Raw genomic sequence first — 18,929 nt, 5'->3', positions numbered from 1 at the left:
TGTACCCAGGGATGTGTCAAGGATAAACAGGGCCTGGACTGACTGAAACAGCAAGGCACTCTACAGTTGTTTGTGTACTTCTAGGGGAGGAGGGAGTCAGAAATTTTGCTGGACCTCTTGAGGGAAAACTGGAGGTCACCCTTAGAATGTGGATTAGCCTATCCATTTAGGCATGGCTTGATTTGCCACTAGTTCTGAGGAAAGGAGGTTAGGAGAACTGTATTTACTCCCTGAAACCAGTTAACTTGTTTGCAGTGCTGAGCTTTGAGCTCCAGCTTGCCTCTCTAGCAGTCTTGAGAGGAATCATCCTGGAAACCGCTGGAATGATGTGTAATTTCAACGTGTGTACAAAACTCAGGGTGCATTCAGACATCTCACTGTCATGCCTTTTTCTTGCCAAAGTTTGTATTTTGGAAAGGTGCTAGTCGCTTTCTGAGCTGATGAAGCTTGCTTCTGCTGTACAGCTTTTGTAGTGCAAAAAACTAGTCCTACAACTTTGATTAGTAGGCTCTGGGCAGGAGTGATTTACAAGCCAGCTTGGACTTATCTTGCCCTGGTTCACACCTGCTCAACTACTACCATATTCTTTCTTTCTCCTGCCACATAGAGGTGTGTACCATAGAAACCCCATGAATAAGTAGCTCCAGTGGTTAAATTCTAGATGCCCGCTCTGTGGTGCCGGACTCATTGAACTACCTGCAATACATTGGTGAGACCACAAGAAATTGGGGAAACAGCACATCATGTAAACCACAAGAAGCAATGTAATTAAGAGGAGGTGGAACTGATAACTTGCTCTGATTTCATCATGGCCAGTAGAGTTGAGAGGCTAATAAAACATTAACAGGGGTGTTTCAATATTACTTTGATCTACTAGTGAGTGCCAGCAATAGACAACATTGGAGTGGGAATTCTCATTGCCCCTGATGTTACCACTTGTCAGTTTCATGAGCTAGACCCACCCTGAAACAGATCATTTGTGTGCAGACCAGTTTTCTGAAAGGAGAAGAGATGACCCCCTGTTTAGGATGTCGGTTCATCAAACTCCACAGTATATCTGTTTCCTTTCTCCTGCACTCTTGTCTATTTAGACTATGAGCTCTCCAGGGTTGGAAGCATCTTACTGAGTAGCTGTACAGGGCCTAGCACCATGGGACTTGGATGATGGTTAGGGTCTCTAGGAACTACTATGTGGTGGAGGAGAAGAGAGGAGGTAGGAAGGAGAAGGGATGCTATACAGCAAATGTCCTCACTATATTAACAACTTGTGAGGTTCCCCCCTGCAATCTGGACTGGTGTGTAGCTGTGTCACCCCAATCCCTCATTCCTGGGCCTCAACTTACTCTGCTTTGCTGTGTGAACCACCCAATCCTGGGTCGGCCCACGCCCAGCCTTCTGCGAGTAGTCATCCCTGACCTAGTGAAGGAGCGCTTCTGGCCAGCTGCTCATGGGATTGACCCCCTAGCAAACACCCCCAGTCCCAGATGCAACCCTGGGAACTGCCATCTTACAGAGTTCAGTGCTGTGCACTGCACCCTGCAAGTTCATTACATTAGTCCGTCAATTTATCAAAAAAAGTGTTATGCACCAGCTTTGTCACTCTAAATGCAGTCTGTACACTCAATCTACATGCACGGCTTTAGATAAAACAAACAAATAAAATCTTGCTGTAATCAATAAACTTAAATGATTATAAATCAGATTAATATAAATCAAGGATTGATCACAATTAAATGATAAATTGCATACTAAATTAAAAAATATTTCGGTAGCGTTTTAGTCTCTGGTTTTCGCTTACCCCACAGGCTGACTGAGTTGACTCCTGCAGCCAGCCTCCCCTTCTACCCTCGCCTACGCTCTGTGGGCAGTCTGTCAGTGTCTTTGAGCGGGCTTAGAAGATGGATTCCAAGGGAGATCTCAAGAGACAAAGATGTCTCTGCCTTTTAACAAGTTTCCACAGTCACCCCCTGGGGTCAGGTGATCGGCCATGTCCCTCAATGGGCATGAGTTCCTCCACTTGAGCCAAATGAGCATCACCTTATCAGGTGCTCAGGCCAGTTCATTGTTCCTGTAGACATGCCTGAATCCTCAGCATTGTGTTTGTCTGGATCTATTCAAGCCATGTGAGAGACACATTTGGGAATATTGCATACTAGAGTTTCATATCTATCTAATCCATCCATCTATCTAGACAGACACTGCAGGATATATGTTACTGTAACAATAATGTTCAGTATGTCATGAGCATTCCAAAAACACCTTACATGACATACTTTGCATTAGACAATACACAGTTACACTATAAGGATGAACATGAATAATACACACATCACACTCTAAAGCTGTATATGGGTTACAGCGTGTCACACAGCTAAAATTAATGTTGGACGTAGATAGAAAATCAATGCATACGTGCGCAATGGTAGTCCTGTTAGCAGTTACAGAGTGCTGGGATTAACGTTAGTTTCACAGAACAGATTAGCTAGATTTATGCATATGCAAAAGAATTTGCTCCCAAGAGGGGAGAAGTAGTTTCTGTTAGGATCAAGCATGTACTATTCTTTGCTGTAACTGTCAGAGAGTGGCAGACATCCTGACAAGGTTCTCTGTAACATGTATGACCTGTGTGTCATTAATTACTATGGCTTTTTGGGCTATATGTATACCTGGTACTTCCTGGCACAGAAGGTCTTGCATGCAGATAAAATAGTGAACCCTGCAGTAAGCAGTGTCTGCATCACCCTTATCCCTGGGATCCTCACTACCACCATAATAAAAACATATATATAATTTTTCTTTAAATGACCAAGTGTTTCTTTTTAAAATAGAATTTTTCCATACTGTTTCTCAGATCTGCATGGCTGCTCTCAAGTTTGATATTCAGCTTTCCCTGCATGTGCAGATCCCCCATTGACATCACTGATGTAAGATTCTGCTTTCAGAGCCCCGTGGCAGATTCTCATTGCTGTTCTTTGCTGGCTCTGTATGTGCAGATCCCCAGAGCATGCAGGAAGAGCAGAGGTGAGATATGCCATGCAGATAGGAGAGCAGAACTGTGCCTATAGAATCAGGAGGATGTTTCTCACCAGATAAGTACAGTCATGTCACATCAAGTGCCCAAAGCACTTGTATCACTTTAAGTACAGTACTTTGGTACTCAGTTTGTTCTTGCAATCTGTATTAGAGCAAAACTGATAATTTACATTTTAATTTCTAAGACAGTGGTTCTCAAAGTGGGGGGTGGACATGGATCATGGGGAGGGGGGGACAGAGCCAGTCCATCTCCATGGTCCCTGGAGGCAGAAGCAGCTGTCATCGCCCACCTCCTTCAGCAACCTCCTGCCACGGCTAGGCATGTTCCCCGTGCTCCTGCTGCCCTTGCGCTGCTGCTGCAGCTGCTGCCGGTGCTCACTGGTGCCCATGTTGCTGCTGCCGTGCTCCCCACTGCCTACACTGTAGGCCCTGTTTTTTCCTGAAAGAGGGGTTGGGGGCAGGGGGGCACAATTGTTTAGGGCCTGCAGTACAGGAAGTGCCCCTCAATAATCGTACCCCCCTTTCCCCGAATCCCCCTTTCAGGGAAAAAAACCGGACCTACAGCATAGGAAGTGCCCCCTATTTTTTCTGAAAGGGCCCCCCCTTTCAGAAGGGGGAAAGGAGATGCGATTTGGGGGAAGGTGGGTGCGATTGTGAGACACAAGTCCAATGGGGGGGGGCTCCATTTAAAAAGGTGGAGAACCATTGTTTTAAGATACAGAGAGGCTAGATGCTTGTGATTTAAACTTTCTGTACTTCAAAAAAGAAACTAGTATTTTATTTTGCATCTCTTATACATTCTCTGAAACAATTCAAAGTGCCAGCAAAGAAGCCACTTAACCCTCCAAACATTGCACTTTTTAAAATTGTTTCAGATGAATATTTTGATAACACAACACAGGCCTGTTTTTAAAAAAATCCAAAAAACCTGAGTAATGATGATGACTCAATATATATATATCACAGTGCCTTCTCTGCTGAAGAATCCCAAAGCTCTCTGCAGACTATAGGAGCTACATTCTTCCATGCAAAGTGGTGGGGAAAAGAAAAGATCACATTTTTTTTTTTTTAATTTGTGCAATCTTACTTCTCGTCGTCTTGGCTAATGGTGCGACTCCTGCTGTAGAATGTGCAGGCAACATGGCCTTTCACAATCACGGAACTGAGATTTGCAGCAAATGCCGGATTCATGCACAGGGGAAGATCATTTGCAGTCATCTCTTCCCCACTAGAAATGTGGCTGGCTCAGTGGCTATGCTGCCATTGGTTCCCCAACAGTGTCTTTTGCGGTTTGATCATGGAGCAGAACTGATGCTGTTTCAAAGTAGCATTAACTTCCCTGATCTCTACTGACTAAAGGTCTGTAGGGTTATCAGGGGAATACGCCTCATAAAGCTGCTGTCTTCCACCCCCCAACTTCTAACAGGTCTCCCACAGCCAACCTCGTCCCTCCTTTCTCTTGTTTTAAAAAAAAAAAAAAAAAAAAAAAAATCCTGAGATCTGTACAATGTGGTCTTGGATCGGAGAGTACCCTGCATTGCTTCTGCTCTCCTCACCCTCTCATATGTAGTAGCCACATGCAGCCAGTATTTGTAGATAGTTACTGCCTTCTACAGCGTGCATCAGAGGGGATTTTGGGATTATGTACTATAATGAATTCATTTTGCACTCCCACTGAAATGCAGCGCTTACTTTGCACAGCAACTCTACATAATAGATTAGAAAAGGAAGCAAAGAATAATACTGTGTCCTGTTGCAAAAGCCGGGCACTTTAGTCAGATACAATGTAATGATTTAAATTCCAATTAATCTGGTTATCTGCGATTAAACACCCTTGTTTTTTGGAAGATGCCATGAGACCTTTAACAGTCTCCAAATGGTGGCTGCATGCTCCTACATGCCATACTGGGAGACTAGTTCAGCACTACCTACCTTACCAATGCCCCTTCCAACAGCAGCATGGATTTTCTCTAGTGGTACCTTCCATCTATTTACTGATTTTGCAGAGTCCTGATTAGCATTTGAGGTCTGACCAGACTGTCAGAAGGCAGTAAGGCTTTGGAACATATGATTCCTATGTTATGTTAACATATCCACTGTGCACAAAATATGGCTTGCTGGAGGTGACATTGCAAAATCACAGGGGTTGAAATAAGTCCTGTATGATTGTGCACCCACTGACTCATCCCACTTCCAGCCAGTTACTCCTCATAGCTTTTCCACCTCTGGTAACCATACCATAATATAGAGAACTGGGTCTTCCCAGCTGCTGTTGTGGCTTCCCAGCCATCTCTGAGGCACCTTCTCCCTTATCCTATTATTACCAGATATAGGAGGAACAGTGAAGGGATATCTTGTAAACATCTAGAAGCCAGGTTGCTTTGGATGGAATCTGCGAGGACTGAGAGTCCCTGGTCGCAAGAGATGAAAGGAATAGGGGTAAAGAGGAAGAACATAAGCAAGCAAGAAAGAAAGGGAGAGGGCGGGATAAGGAATGAGTAGGAAGAGGAATTGTGGCTGTGTTAAATAAAAGCAAACGTCTGTCTGTCTAACCCAGAGGTTTTTGAACTAAGGGGCATGCCCTGTTAGGGGGTGCGAAGGAATAATCGGCAAGGCTCAGGCCAGCAATGCCAGGCAAGGCTCGGGGAGGGAGCATCACCTACCCTCCCCCCTTTCTCCCTGACTCACCTAAGCGGGCCATCCAGCCTGTGGTCAGTTTTGTCTGGGGTGGGGAGGCACAACCAAAAATGATAACTTGAAGGGAGGGCTCAGCTCAAAAAGTTTTGAAAACTGCTGGTCTAACCCATTTATCTGCTGTAAGTGCCTGCTTATCTGCTACTTATTCATGCTGTTCTGCAGGATATATGCACTGTTCTCTTACATGCACATGCATACAGAACTGTCAACTATTTATAGAATCAGCATGAGCTGTAGTGAAAACCAATCAGATATTTTAAATCCTCCAGGAGGTTTGTTTCTGTAACAGCACCCTTTAAAGAAGGAAAATCGCTGGATAGTGGCACTGAAATATGGAGCCTGGTTTTGTCTTCATTCAGAATGCAAGTGAGGCACTGAGCAGGTACCACTGAAATCAACATTGACACCCACTGATTCTTTTTTTAAAGGCTGTGGGAAAGGTGTATAATAAAGTGACAGCCATAGTGGATATCTGCACCTAAAATGAGAGAAACTGGCTGTCTGAAATACTCAATTACATTATCCTGAAAAGTCTATATTTTTCTAATTCTGTGTGATTCATTCTGTTTGAAAAAACTCTGTCCAATTTTTGCATTGTCAGAAGCAGCACAAAGCTATAAAAACTAGGGTAAATTGATTTATTCTGAGACTGCTGCATCCTTACAGAGCAGAAGCTCAGACATGCTGCCTCTTTTAGAGGAGATCATAAATTCAGTCACACAACATGGATACATGATTCTCATGGAGTTGTGGAACTACACTTAATGCAGAGATGGAGGCTAAGTTCAGTTTAGAGTTCCTACTCCTAAAGACAATATAAGAGAGGACAGATCAAAATCAAGATCATTTTATTTTTAGCAGCTATCAAACTTCTATGTGGGGGGAAAACTGTAACAAATTGCAGATTAGAGTTCAAATATATCTCTGGAACCAAAAAAATGCATTATAGTTAGTCTTTTTGTGGTACATCTACATGTTCTTGAGTTTCACAAAGTTTAATTTGAGTTTAAAAAGGCATTAGCAAAAAAAAGACCCAAACAATATTAAAATAGAATGGAATTTATCCTGTACAAGAACTAGTAATTACCATTATTACATCGACAACTCGCGTACTGAAAACTAAGATGTCAATAAATAGAGCTCTTTTGTGTCTGAGGGTTTAATTTTTTTAAACATAATTAACTGGTGGAATAGCATGGCTCTGGGGACCAGTAATGGCACTAGACTGCTCTATAATGGCTTTTCCAAGTCCAAGGCAGATCAGTAGTGATCAAGGGCTGTTACCATCTGTAACAGATGGGATACCATCTGTTGGGAAATCATATTTGTTATAGATTAGTATTAAGGAAAATATGGAATCACTGTACACATGGGGATTTGAAGGCTATGGATGACTCTGTCCTATTGTCTGAATTAATCCATGGGAGGCAAAGATGCCTCTAGGAAAGTTACCCTTGTTTGAAAAATTCATAAATTAGGACACTCAAGGCCATGCATAGTAGTGACCCAGCCCAGCAGTGGAGAAAATAATTGTGAGAAAAAAGCAGGTACCTGTATATGTAAGTTGTTATGGGAAGGGATAGGAGGTGGAGAGCAGAGGTGCATATAACACTGAATAAAGTCAGAACCTACAATAAGGCTTTGTGGGACAGGTTTAAAGTGCACTTGTGCAAACATTAAGGTGGTATCTGTGTGACTGATCTGTAGCTCACATGCCAATGCAAGCCCACACCTGACCACATCTAAGGGCTCAAAGCCTATAACTGGCAGCCTTGTAGAACAAGGTGGGGGGAATCAGAGTGAGAAAATGCTGATTGAATGTGAGCTGCTGGTATGCTGACAGGAAGATGGTGGAGAGAGCTTCATGAAAGACGACAGACCTCTGAGTAAATGCAATTCACTGTTCTGCAATGGCAAAATTGTGCCTCGGCTGGCTTAGCTATTACACAGAGTTAGGAGTGAGTCCTGGTCTATGCTACAAAGTTAGGTTGACATAAACTGCCTTGCATCAACCTATTTACACACACGCTTATGCTTAAATCTGTCTCCCACGGATGAAAGCACCCCGTTACAGTGACACAGTAACACCACTTGCTTGAGCGGCGTTGAGCCGTGGATGATATACTGAGGTTAATGCAGCACGAGGGTAGACATTGCATTACCGAACAATCCTCCAGCAGCTGTCCCACAATTCCAGACACTGATTGCTCTGGTCACAGCTGTGAACTCTACTGCTGAGGGGTCACGGAGACTGGAAGCCCTTCCCTTCTCTCTCTAAAAACCCTGTGGATTTTTGAAATGCCTTTTCTGGATTGCCTGGTGAGCACATCTAGCAGCCCTCCGCTGCTGTGTGAAACTTGCCTACCTGACCATGCTGCCTACGTGCTCCAGAAGTGGTCTGGCCTGGAGTAGATTGGATCTCCTGGGCTTGTGGAGAGAAGAGGCTTGTGCAGGCACAGCTATGGATCAGCTGCAGAAATGTGAACATTCACGAGCAGATTGCATGGGGGATATAGGAGAAGGGTACAACAGGGGTCAGCAGCAATACTGCATGGAAGTGAAGGAACTATGGCAGGCATATCAGAAGACCACGGACGCCAACAGTGGATCTGGTGCCATGCTGCAGACTTGCCATTTTTGCAAAAATCTGCATGCCATACTTAGCAGAGACCCACCTATGCCCCACAACCACTGTGAATACCTCTGAGGAGCCGGAGTCAGACACCCTTCTATGAACAGTGAGCATGAAGAAGAAAGAAGAGGAGGAAGATGGGGGACATGCAACCGGGGAGTCCAGCTATGCCACAGACCAGGAGCTGTCTGAGAATCCACAGAAGTCCAGGCAGTTCCAGCAGTAGAGCACGGGCGAGCCTGATGCAGGTAAGTGTTTAAATGTATTTGCCATTAGAGTAATGTATTGATGGTGCCCGCAACTTAACAGGACACAGCTATCAACTTTTTTCATCGATTTACTCATACTAGAAAAGGTAGCAACACAATAGAGATTTTGTCTGCTTCTCATTCCCTGTACAGTTAGAGGGGAGGCCCATGCAGAGCAGTTTATGTACATGTCCCTTGACTCTTCCTGAGAGATCTTGATTAAACTTTCATGGAGTTACTCTGCAATCCTCTCCCTTAGGCTTCTCAAGATGGGAGCCTTTTTGTCCCTCCATGGTACAATGCTTTCTCTTACTAGTTGGTGATAACTTTGGCAGGCACCATTGCAGTAAACAGGCTAGCAGCGTATGGGCCCAAGTGCTTTCTGGATGCCAGCAACAGCTGTTCTCTCTTTGCTTTTGTTCTCTGTTCCTTTGTCATCCTGGACTGAGATATTGGCTAAAATTTCCACCGCCTGTAGAAAATGGTATTCAGTACCGTTGCGCTATACACGTAGTTGTGCCATGCACAGGCATACCAAAGTGGAAGTGTCAATAAGCGTGTCTTATTTCAAACTTTAGGAAGCAAGGGAATGGAGGTCTAAATCTTAACTCTCACTTTCTGTTGTGACTATACTGACTTCACATACAGCAACCATGGCTCTCAAAAGTCAGTATAGGCATAGCCATGAGCACAATGTGACGCCTGCCTTTGGGGAGGCTGAGCCGGGGCGGCAGGAGGAGGGCCACTGACCCTTCCCCTGAGGCCCCACCCCCTCCAAGGCCCATGCTCCACCCTCAGCCTCCACATGAGACTGGGAGGTATCGGTCAGGCCCGCCCCCAGTAGCCATTTCTAATCTGTGCGTGACAGAATCAGCAGACCCGGTCTGCGGGAGGTCTGGAGCTGCAGCTATTGCCCTCCAGAGCCACAGGGAATGGAGCATGGGGCCTGGCACAGGGTACCCTCCCTCTCTGTGGGGTGGGACGGAGCCCAGCTGGTGCGGGTGGTCCAAGTGGGCCCTGCTCCCACTCAGCCCCACCCGCCACTTGGGGGAGAGGGCAAAGAGGTGTGAGTAGCAGCTCCTCAGGGACGGGGGCTGAGTGAGAGCAGGGCCTGCCTGGACCCCCTACATTAGCTGGGCTGCGCATCACCAGGCAGGGGGGGTGGGTGCCTTTTGCTTTCCAGGGGTGCAGCCTGTGCCGCTCGCACCGGGCCCCATGCTCCGTTCCTTGTGGCACTGGAGGGCAGTAGCTGTAGTTCCAGGCTCATTCTGGGCTGGGTCTGCCACATGCAGAAGCGGGCGCCGGGGCAGATGGGTGAACTCTTCTCATGGTGGCATGTGGAAGCCAGGGGTGGACAGGGGGTGGAGCGGGAGAAAGGCGGAGGTGTTTCTAGCAGCAGCTGGTGAGGAAGGTTTAGCCGCCCCCAGCCTATTCTACCTGCTGCCATGTGCATAGCTAAAATGGACATGAATGTTCCTTCCTCTTCTTTAGTGCTATTCCGTACATGTATCACAAATGTAATGTATGAACTTTTAACTTGCACAGAATTTTTTTGCAGTGTTCTTGTTATGCAATACAATTCTATTGTTTGAAAAATAATTACTCTCTATTCATTCCCAACATAGCTTTCAACACTGCTAGGCACTGTGCAGCATAACTAGTTATTGTACAGAGTGACACAACTCCTAGGATCAGTGACAAATACAATCATAAATGTACAGCAAGCACCACAAAATTAATAGGTGCACTGGTGGTGTTATATTCATATACGCCAAGCACCACACAATTCCTAGCAGGTCTTCAAACTGCATGGTCCAGTAGAGCACAGTACATCACAATGCATTCTTGTAGCTCACTGTTAAAATACTCTTTCAAAGCTTTCCCAAGTCATATAGCTCCACACTGAGCTCTTATTGTAGTCCTTGTGTCTGGATGCTCAAACTCAGCAGACAGCCACTCCACCTCCACCCAGATGGTACTTCCCCCTTTGCTTCACAGATACTATGCAGAACACAGCAGGCAGCTATAATCATTGGGGTGCTTTTTCACTGAGATCCAGTGTTATGGTTAAATAATACCAGCATCCCTTCAATCTAACAAAAGTAAATTCAATGGTCATTCTGTACTAGTAATTGGATCTTTACTTAGTGCTGTCATGGTGGGTTGTGCGCTACTTCATGAGCCAGGAGACCAACAGGTCGCCTGGCTTCCCCAGGTTTGCCCTTGGCATTTCAACATTGCCAATGGTAATCCATTGGTCAGGAAAGAGTCCCTGCTTGCAGCTTTCTGAACATATCTGTGTTCTTAAACATGTGAGCTTCATGCACCATCCCTGACCAACCAATATTTGATGTTGGTGAAGCATCCCTGGTGATCCCCAAACGTTAGCATAACCACAGAAAAGTAGCCCTTTCTGTTGATGCACTCTGTGGCAGGGTGGTATGGTGCCAAAAAGGGGATACGAGTGCCATCTATTGCCCCACTGCAATTCAGGAAATCCACGTCTGCAAATCCATCCACTATATCCTGCACATTGCTGAGAATCACAGTCCTGTGTAGAAGGAGATGAATAATGGCCCTGCATGCTTGCATGACAGTGGCCCCCAGGGGGATTTTCCAACTCCAAAATATTTCCCACTGACCAGTAGCAATCTGGTGTTGCAACTTTCCATGGTGGGATTGCCAGTTGTTTCTCCATAGTCAGTGCCACTCTCATTCTGATGTCCCTGTGCTAGAGGGCTGGCGTCAGCTCAGTGTATGCATTCAGGAATGTGGCATGTCTGAAAGGTCTGCATCCACTGCTACTCATCCAATGCCTGCATTACGATGCAACCCTACCAGTCAGTGCTTGTTTCTTTGCTCCAGAAGCTACACCCCATCTGCAGTTGCTCCAGGACCACCACCACCAACAACTTTGAATTGAGTCTCAGGATGTCTCACAACCACCTGTCCTCCGTGAAATTGACATGTTCCCTCCAATTCTGTTCTTGCAGCTCTGCAAATACCAGAGGATCATGCATCCTTGCTTGCAATGCTCATGAGAATAGTGCAGAGCTGTGCAGGCCCTATACTTCTATCACAGATCACGGACAGCAAGAGTGGCCACCCAGGTTTGTAGGATTTTTGAAAAAGGCACAAAAATCATGGCATATAGATGAAATTTCACGATGGTGAAAGTTGTATGCTGGGAAACTGACTCCTTGCTCCTAGTCACCCGTGTGACTCATTTCTGCTCCACCATGCATTGCTGAAAGTTCCCAGAAGACTGTGTGCTGGATGATGCCAACCTGTGTGCTTGGATACATACCTCTGCACCGCACTGTGCATCAACATACTCACTCCTGGTGAGTACACGCAGCACTGACAGGAGGACCAAGTATGCACATGCACAAATGGTATACCAACTGCAGCAACTTTAAGCTGATGTAATTTGTGGCGGAAAAGTTTCTAGTGTAGACATGCCCAAAGATGATTCTACATTTCTTATCTCTTTTTAATTCATCTAATTGGAAGGAATTTTTTTCCCCTCATTTTTTCTAATAGACTTGGTTTTACTTCAGGTTCTTGTGACCTATGAATGTGTTTAGGAATATTCACTATGAGTTGTCCCAGGTGAGGGAAATGATCCTTAAGCTCCAGATCTCCCCCCAATTTGGAGGCCAAAGCTCCATTTAGGCTCTCCGTGAGAGGCCTGGAATAGAATCCTTTTTCCATGGGTGCTGTTGATGCTCATGCTGTAATTCACATGACACATGGGAAAAGCCTAAAGAGGAGTAAAGGTGACCACATGTGATGATTGTTTGCGAGGCTACACAGATCTGCCAGACTAGTAACACAGCTTGTTAGCCTACCTGAGTGCTTGCACTGGCACACAAAGGTTGCGAGCACCCAAGCAATCGGAGTAAGGCCCTCTACCATGGTGTCCTGCATTACTGCAGTGCTAGTTTAGACAGAAATGGCTGCCCTGGTGAAGGCATCATTGCAGTCAGTCCTCTAAACACATTTCCACGTTTCTCCAGTCCCTTAGTTCCCAGTCTGTGTGATGTCTGTCTTGTATATTGCAGATTACTTTATTGGGAGTTACAGCTGTCTTGTAATTGTCCATGCATGGAGTTTTCTGAGGTACAAGATGCAATGCTGAAAGGCTCCTGTTTCAGAAAATAAAAAGTCACGCAACACAATGCCCTTTCATGTGACAAAATATCTACCCTGTACATTAAAAATGTATACCAGTCACATTTTTAAAAAATAGGTTGGTACAGCACTGCTCCAGAGTTGATTATGGGAGCATCAAGGACCTGTGGTGTTGGTACCAGCAATGCAATAGTACTGCAGTGGTTGAAGGGAGACATGTATGTGGACACATTAAACAGGTTTATGTTAACCAGGTAGGTAGGGGGGTGTGTGTGTGTGTGTGTGTTGCACTGCTACAAGTTACAACAATTCCTTGTAAAAGTACAATGCTGTAAAGTAACCAGGAGGTATGATTTGATGGGCTTTGTCCAAATCCTAAAGGACTCACCAGCTTGCCGCCACAGCTGATGCCCTATTGCAAGTCTCGGCACGGAAGTGACATTTGAATGGACACAGAAACTAATCTATCCTCGCACTCCTAAAGGTGGTTCTCTAATTTAGTAATGAAGTATATTGGCAAGGCAGCATGGGGAAGTCTGAACAACTAGCGGGGCATTCTTATTGTTATGAGCTGGGTGAAACCTTGTTAAGGGTTGAGTTAAAACTTTGCTCAAACTGTGTGTGAATGAGCAAATGAGCACTTCATTTAAGATAGATGTAAGAGACTGTTAGCCTAAAAGGCCTTGTTTCAGGTGTCTCCCTATGTCTGCATGGCAAAGAAAACCCCAGGCACTGAGTCTTGAAGCCTGGGTCAATTGACTTTTTTCATGAGCATTGAGTTTCCTAAGAATTAAAATAACTGGTTTGCTTTTAATATGTGTATTTTGACTTTGGTGATTTGGATTAATTGGGGTTGGTGGAGGGTGTTGCCTGAGTAAGAACTGCAGAAAAAAAGGCCTCTGGTTTCTGCTTCCATTACTGATGTCTTACCTGTTCTGTTTCTCTCACCAGTGTTGTTAATAACGATACTTGTAGTGGAGGGGATTGCTGTGGCACAGAAGACCCAAGGTACAATATTGATTAGATTTTTCTTTTTAAGAAGTTTAACAGTCTTTTTTTGGTAATTTTTAAATAAAGCAATATACAGGGAATCAGAAATGCTTTCTGGTTTAGATATTTCACTTGCACTAACAATACTTAGTAAGTTTTACTTCAAGTTTTAATGGGTTTTTTCCTTATTTAATGCATTTCATTTTGTCAAATGAATACAGCTAACTGCAAATAACCAACTATCTCTTTAATATTCCAGAGCAGTTTAGCCCTTACAAGGTAGAACAAAACAGTGTGGAGCCTTCCATTTTCTACATAGATTAGCAAGCTTTCCAAATTTCTTATGTCTGCATTCCCCCAAAATGTTAGGAGACAGTCCCATTTGGGAGTGGGGAAGAAGCAAATGGTTTCACAAGCCAAATTCTCCCTTTTATATGGAAATAACCTGCATAGGGGAGAGAGAACTCCTTCAGTTGACACGTGCGGATTATTTTTGAGCTCTTCTGCAGAAGAGTGAGAGCTCCAAATCCAGGAATCTCCCCAGGCTCTCATGTATTTTGGAGGGACCCATCAGAGGCTGCTAGGAACTCCTTTCACCATGGAACCTCCTCAAGAGCCCATTTCTCTAACTTACGAGGGAAAGTTGCATAAGTACATTATGGCTGCTTCCCCTGTGAGAATCAAGCAAAAACTAGTTGTCATGCCCTACCCTTTCCAAACCTGTGAATATTAAATTCCATGGAGGGTTATCCATGGTGCTAATCCATGGTGGAGATGTGGCACTGTTCTCGTGTCTTTCTGCATAGACTGGGAAATCTATGCCTGGAGGGCCTTCTCTGTTTGCATAGCTCCAGGGAGTGATCCAGCCTGGTGTCTTAACATATAAAACTAACTAAACCTCAGGGCAGGGGTCATAGTTTCCTATATGTCGATACAGAGCCCTGTTCCTGACTAGGGCCTCTGGACACTAGTGCAATATTACTGCCACTTCTTGTTTTATTACTAACACTGCCATGTTTAGCAATAACTATTTTAAACATTGTAAATATTGCAGTGAACCACATGCTATAATAGATGAAGGTCTTAATTCAAGATCATGTGCTTGAGTGTATTCCTGAATCGGGCCAACAGCAGTAAATGTGAACGCAGAAATTAAGGGTCCAGTCCTGCTAAGCCTTGCCCTCTAACTTCAGTGGGTCAAACCTGCAAATGAATGGGAAAAACTGGGCGCTAATATTGAGTACACTGCACTAAAATACTACAGAAAAAATGTTGAATAGAACAGTATTGCGTGGCACAGAGACTGACAGGATGAGAAGAATGTACTCAATTAAGATTCTAACTCATAACAGGTTCCTCACCATTCCTCCCTAGTAACTATGCAGATTTAATACTCCAAAATAATGGGCAGGATATGTCTTGCTGCTAAATTATAATGTGCTTTTTACAGAAATAAAATCCCTTTCCTAAATAGGAACAGCTGGCTAGTGTGATAAGAGGATCTGCAGGTAGCACAAGCTGTCTCTTCCCTCTGACAGTCCCACACCCTATGGGCTATGCTGTTCCAAGTGGATATTTTTTGTTATTAAATTACCCTTGTATACTACAACGAGAATTTTTCTTTCTAAAGGTGGGCATAATATTGGAGTGAACCACATGCCATCTACCCACTGTGACAACTGGGTTCGGACAAGCAATGGGGGCCATTTTGCTTCACCAAACTATCCTAATTTGTACCCCCCAAACCAGGAGTGTATCTACATTTTAGAAGGTATTGACATCCTCTTTCTCCTTTAGTGTCCTGTATTTTCCTTGTTGAAAGTGTAGGAAGGGAAACTGTTCTGCTATGCTGTTCGATTGTCTAAGTAACTTTACTTAATATATTGATTCACTTCTGCAGATGTTCGGCTGACTAAGGGGGGCTGCAAAACAGTAACTACTAATTCCTGGAAAACATACACTTATGAATTAACACACAAAAAGCCTTATTTAGTGACGGATGTATCAGGTCCCACCCAAATCCTTGAAAGCATAGAAATAACAAATTGGAAGGAAAAGTCTTCAGCTTTCCTTGCCACAGTCACATCATCTACAGTACTAATGTGCTCCAAAAGGCACTCACTACCATCTCCAACACTTCAAAAATATAGTGTATAGCACCATCTTCACCCAACTCAGCGTCGCACAAAATCTCCAAGCTAACCTTATGCTCTTGTATCAGCAGATTGACGTACATCTGACTGTCATGTAGCCTGTTCATTTGGAAACCTAGGGTGTTTCAACATGGCTGAGCTCACCATTAAGGTTATGTGTGATAGAGGCAAAAATCCTGTTGACTCAAAAAATAAGTAAAATTAGTAAGGACCACAGGACTTGGGCCACACTGAATAGATTCCTCTTATTGGGATTCACGAAAAACAATTAAGTCCATGGAAGGATCCCCATCCCACTTCCCCCTTCCCCACCCCAGACTTCAGTGGGCTTCTCTTCAGGCCTCTGGTGATAAATCTAAATATTCTTGTGTAATTGCAAGTCGTCTTTACAATGTCCTGTGGTGAGTTTTCAGTTTCAGTGGTGTCTTATCTCTGTAGTACAGTATGTTTGCTATATGGTGCTTTGGTTTTCTCTTGTATGCATTTATGGTCCTTTGTGTCTTATTTGTAACCAAATATAGTTTTGAGGCAGATTGTCTGCCATGCTCTTATCCCTTTGCACTGCTCAGGCCACACAGAAGGTGCTGAGACTGGCCACATAATCCTAGCTGGAAATTCCCCTGGCATGAGGGAGTTCCCAACAGACATAGAACTGGTTCCTTTGCCTTCCTCCCTACAGCCCCCAGTGCCAGGATGTGGAGGGGTTATGGATGAATACAATGTCCTCCAGTAGTCTCCAACTGGTGTATTGTACCAGCTGTCAGTTATACCTAATGGACATGTTAGAGCAGCACCATGCTTCTTTACTTCACAAGTCCATGTTTAAAAGATGAATTTGGTACAATATATGCCTAGAACAATGAATATTCAAGCTATGCACGGAGTAGGTGAGTGCCACATGTAAGGCACAAAAATGAACTTTGGCTATTTACACGTTATGCCTAATGAAGGACCTGATCCGATTCCCATTGACTCCACTGAGGTTTAAATTAAGTTTGTGGGTGTCAAATTTTAGACACCCACATTGGAATAATGAATTTGATGTATATTGTAGGTGCTATTTAAGCTCTGAAGATTGTTATGAAAAGCCTATTGAGAGGAACCTTCCACTCGTTTAGTTGAAGAGTTTGAAAAACAGCGAGTTTGAAGAAGTCTGGGCTTTGTTTTTAGAAACATTGGACATAATGAACACCAAGGTCCCAGTGGCTGGTCAAGACCTCCTTCCCCCCATCTATTCCCCTTCCCCTCCCTGCCTCGTTTGTGTTGTCTCCCCATTAGTTGTAAAGTACTGGCTTATTTGATTTGTGTAGTTTAATACGAAGGTTGTTAAAATGTTTTTGCATATGAATGTTAACAGCGTGCTACATGTTACAGAGGGTAACTTTAAGCTATTTTGGGGGGCAAAGGGATCTTTGTGATGTTTATATGAATTTACTTTAATACAAAAACCTTACAGCCTACTGAAAAAATGTCTTCTGTATAATAACATGACCTTAGCATTGTAATTTATATAGTGTCTGAGTTACCTCTCAAAATAAGTCTGGTAAGCTTACTGCAGTATCACATGCCTCCTGGTTTTTACACTTTTTGGGTTTTGTCGCTTTGTTATTTCACTGCCTAGTGTCTGTGTTTTACACATATCAATACTGTGTTAAAACTTTTATTGTGTTGTAGCTGCTCCACGCCAAAGAATTGAGTTGACCTTTGACGAACCTTATTACATAGAACCCTCATTTGAATGTCGATTTGATCACCTTGAAGTTCGAGATGGACCTTTTGGTTTCTCCCCTCTCATCAATCGTTACTGTGGTCTGAAAAGTCCTGCACTAATTAGATCAACAGGGAGGTTTATGTGGATAAAGTTTACTTCCGATGAGGAGCTAGAAGGAAAAGGATTTCAAGCAAAATACTCATTTATACCAGGTAACAATACCTTATTAAATATCTTCTGACATTGTCTAGCTGAAAGTCTGTCTGTCTGCAACTGACAGACCAATATAAAGGTACAAATTTAAGCTTTTAAAATATCATTTTGCAACAGTTAGGGCTCAGTCCTGTGAGATGATGTGTGGGGGACCATTCCCACTACTCCCATGAACTCAGTAGCAGTGTCTACACTGGTATTTGGATCTGTATTTTATCATTGGTGTAGCTGTGAGCAGGGTTAGATAACATGATGGCTAAAAACACCTGAGCACTGTCAACCCTACAGCTTCCTCTGTTGCTAAAGCTAGGAGGAACTAAACTGGTGGAAATTACAGGTCCTAATTTTCAGGGTCAAGAGGTCAGTGCTGAGGATTTTAGGGAATTTTCCCCACTGTTGTTCTTTGACCAGTACAGCTCCATGGGTGTTGTAGCAGTAGGAACGTTAGTGTAAAATAGCCATTGGCAATTTACCCACCATATTTTTGTTATCATGACATGATGTCTCAAACATTAGCAGCCCGTTTACGTTACCATTCCAACCTTTTTAGCAAGTGGTGCTAGAACAGCAGTGAAGGAATGAAGAAGCCTCAGCATAGCTAGTCTGGGGATGGAAGGTGCTGAACACCTCATAGTGATTGCACAGCACTGGACAGATTTAGTCCTTTAGTCTGTGGTGTGGGCTGTGTTTGTTGGTGTCTTCTTTTTGAAAGAGATACTGAAATGGCTGAGCTACTAAGGTTTGAAAACTAGTTACTGAGAATGTGTGGTATTTATTAAACATATTTAAATGGGTATCCATCATATAATTGATTTCAGAGCTTCATTATAAAGACTGACACATTTTGCATAATGATATTAATCAGTCTTAATATTTATTTGGTCAAAAATCTGCATTTTAAGGGTGCCTAAATCAGATCATTCATAGTCTCTTCCAGAGCCTTTTTAATATGTGAAGTAAGAAGAACATACTTGTAAAATAGTATAAATGTGTATTTTTTTCCAAAGAGGGCAACATGCCTGAGGAAGGCTTTAGTCTGTAACCCTGTCTAAATAACTGTTTGTAAATCATGTTAAGGCATTCGAAACAACAGAACATAATTGCTGATTCACAGCTTA

The 18,929-nt window shown here is 43.7% G+C and overlaps 1 protein-coding gene across 1 annotated transcript in view; it reads left to right on the top strand.

Moving 5' to 3' along the window:
* The window catches only part of NETO2 (neuropilin and tolloid like 2), a 50,181-nt gene that overhangs the window by 5,953 nt on the left and 25,299 nt on the right, over nucleotides 1-18,929 (top strand). Inside the window, exons 2-4 of the mRNA XM_067550465.1 lie at nucleotides 13,696-13,752; nucleotides 15,365-15,505; nucleotides 17,562-17,810. Coding sequence (XP_067406566.1) covers nucleotides 13,696-13,752; nucleotides 15,365-15,505; nucleotides 17,562-17,810 — 447 coding nt within the window. The remainder of the gene's footprint in view (nucleotides 1-13,695; nucleotides 13,753-15,364; nucleotides 15,506-17,561; nucleotides 17,811-18,929) is intronic.

This window comes from Emydura macquarii, unplaced genomic scaffold (genome assembly GCF_026122565.2).
Source record: "Emydura macquarii macquarii isolate MOO-44397 ecotype Brisbane River unplaced genomic scaffold, CSIRO-AGI_Emac_v2 contig_295, whole genome shotgun sequence".
NCBI classification, from domain to species: Eukaryota; Metazoa; Chordata; order Testudines; family Chelidae; genus Emydura; species Emydura macquarii.
Note: the sequence above shows the minus strand (reverse complement) of the source record. Positions and strands in the feature narration are given on the sequence as shown.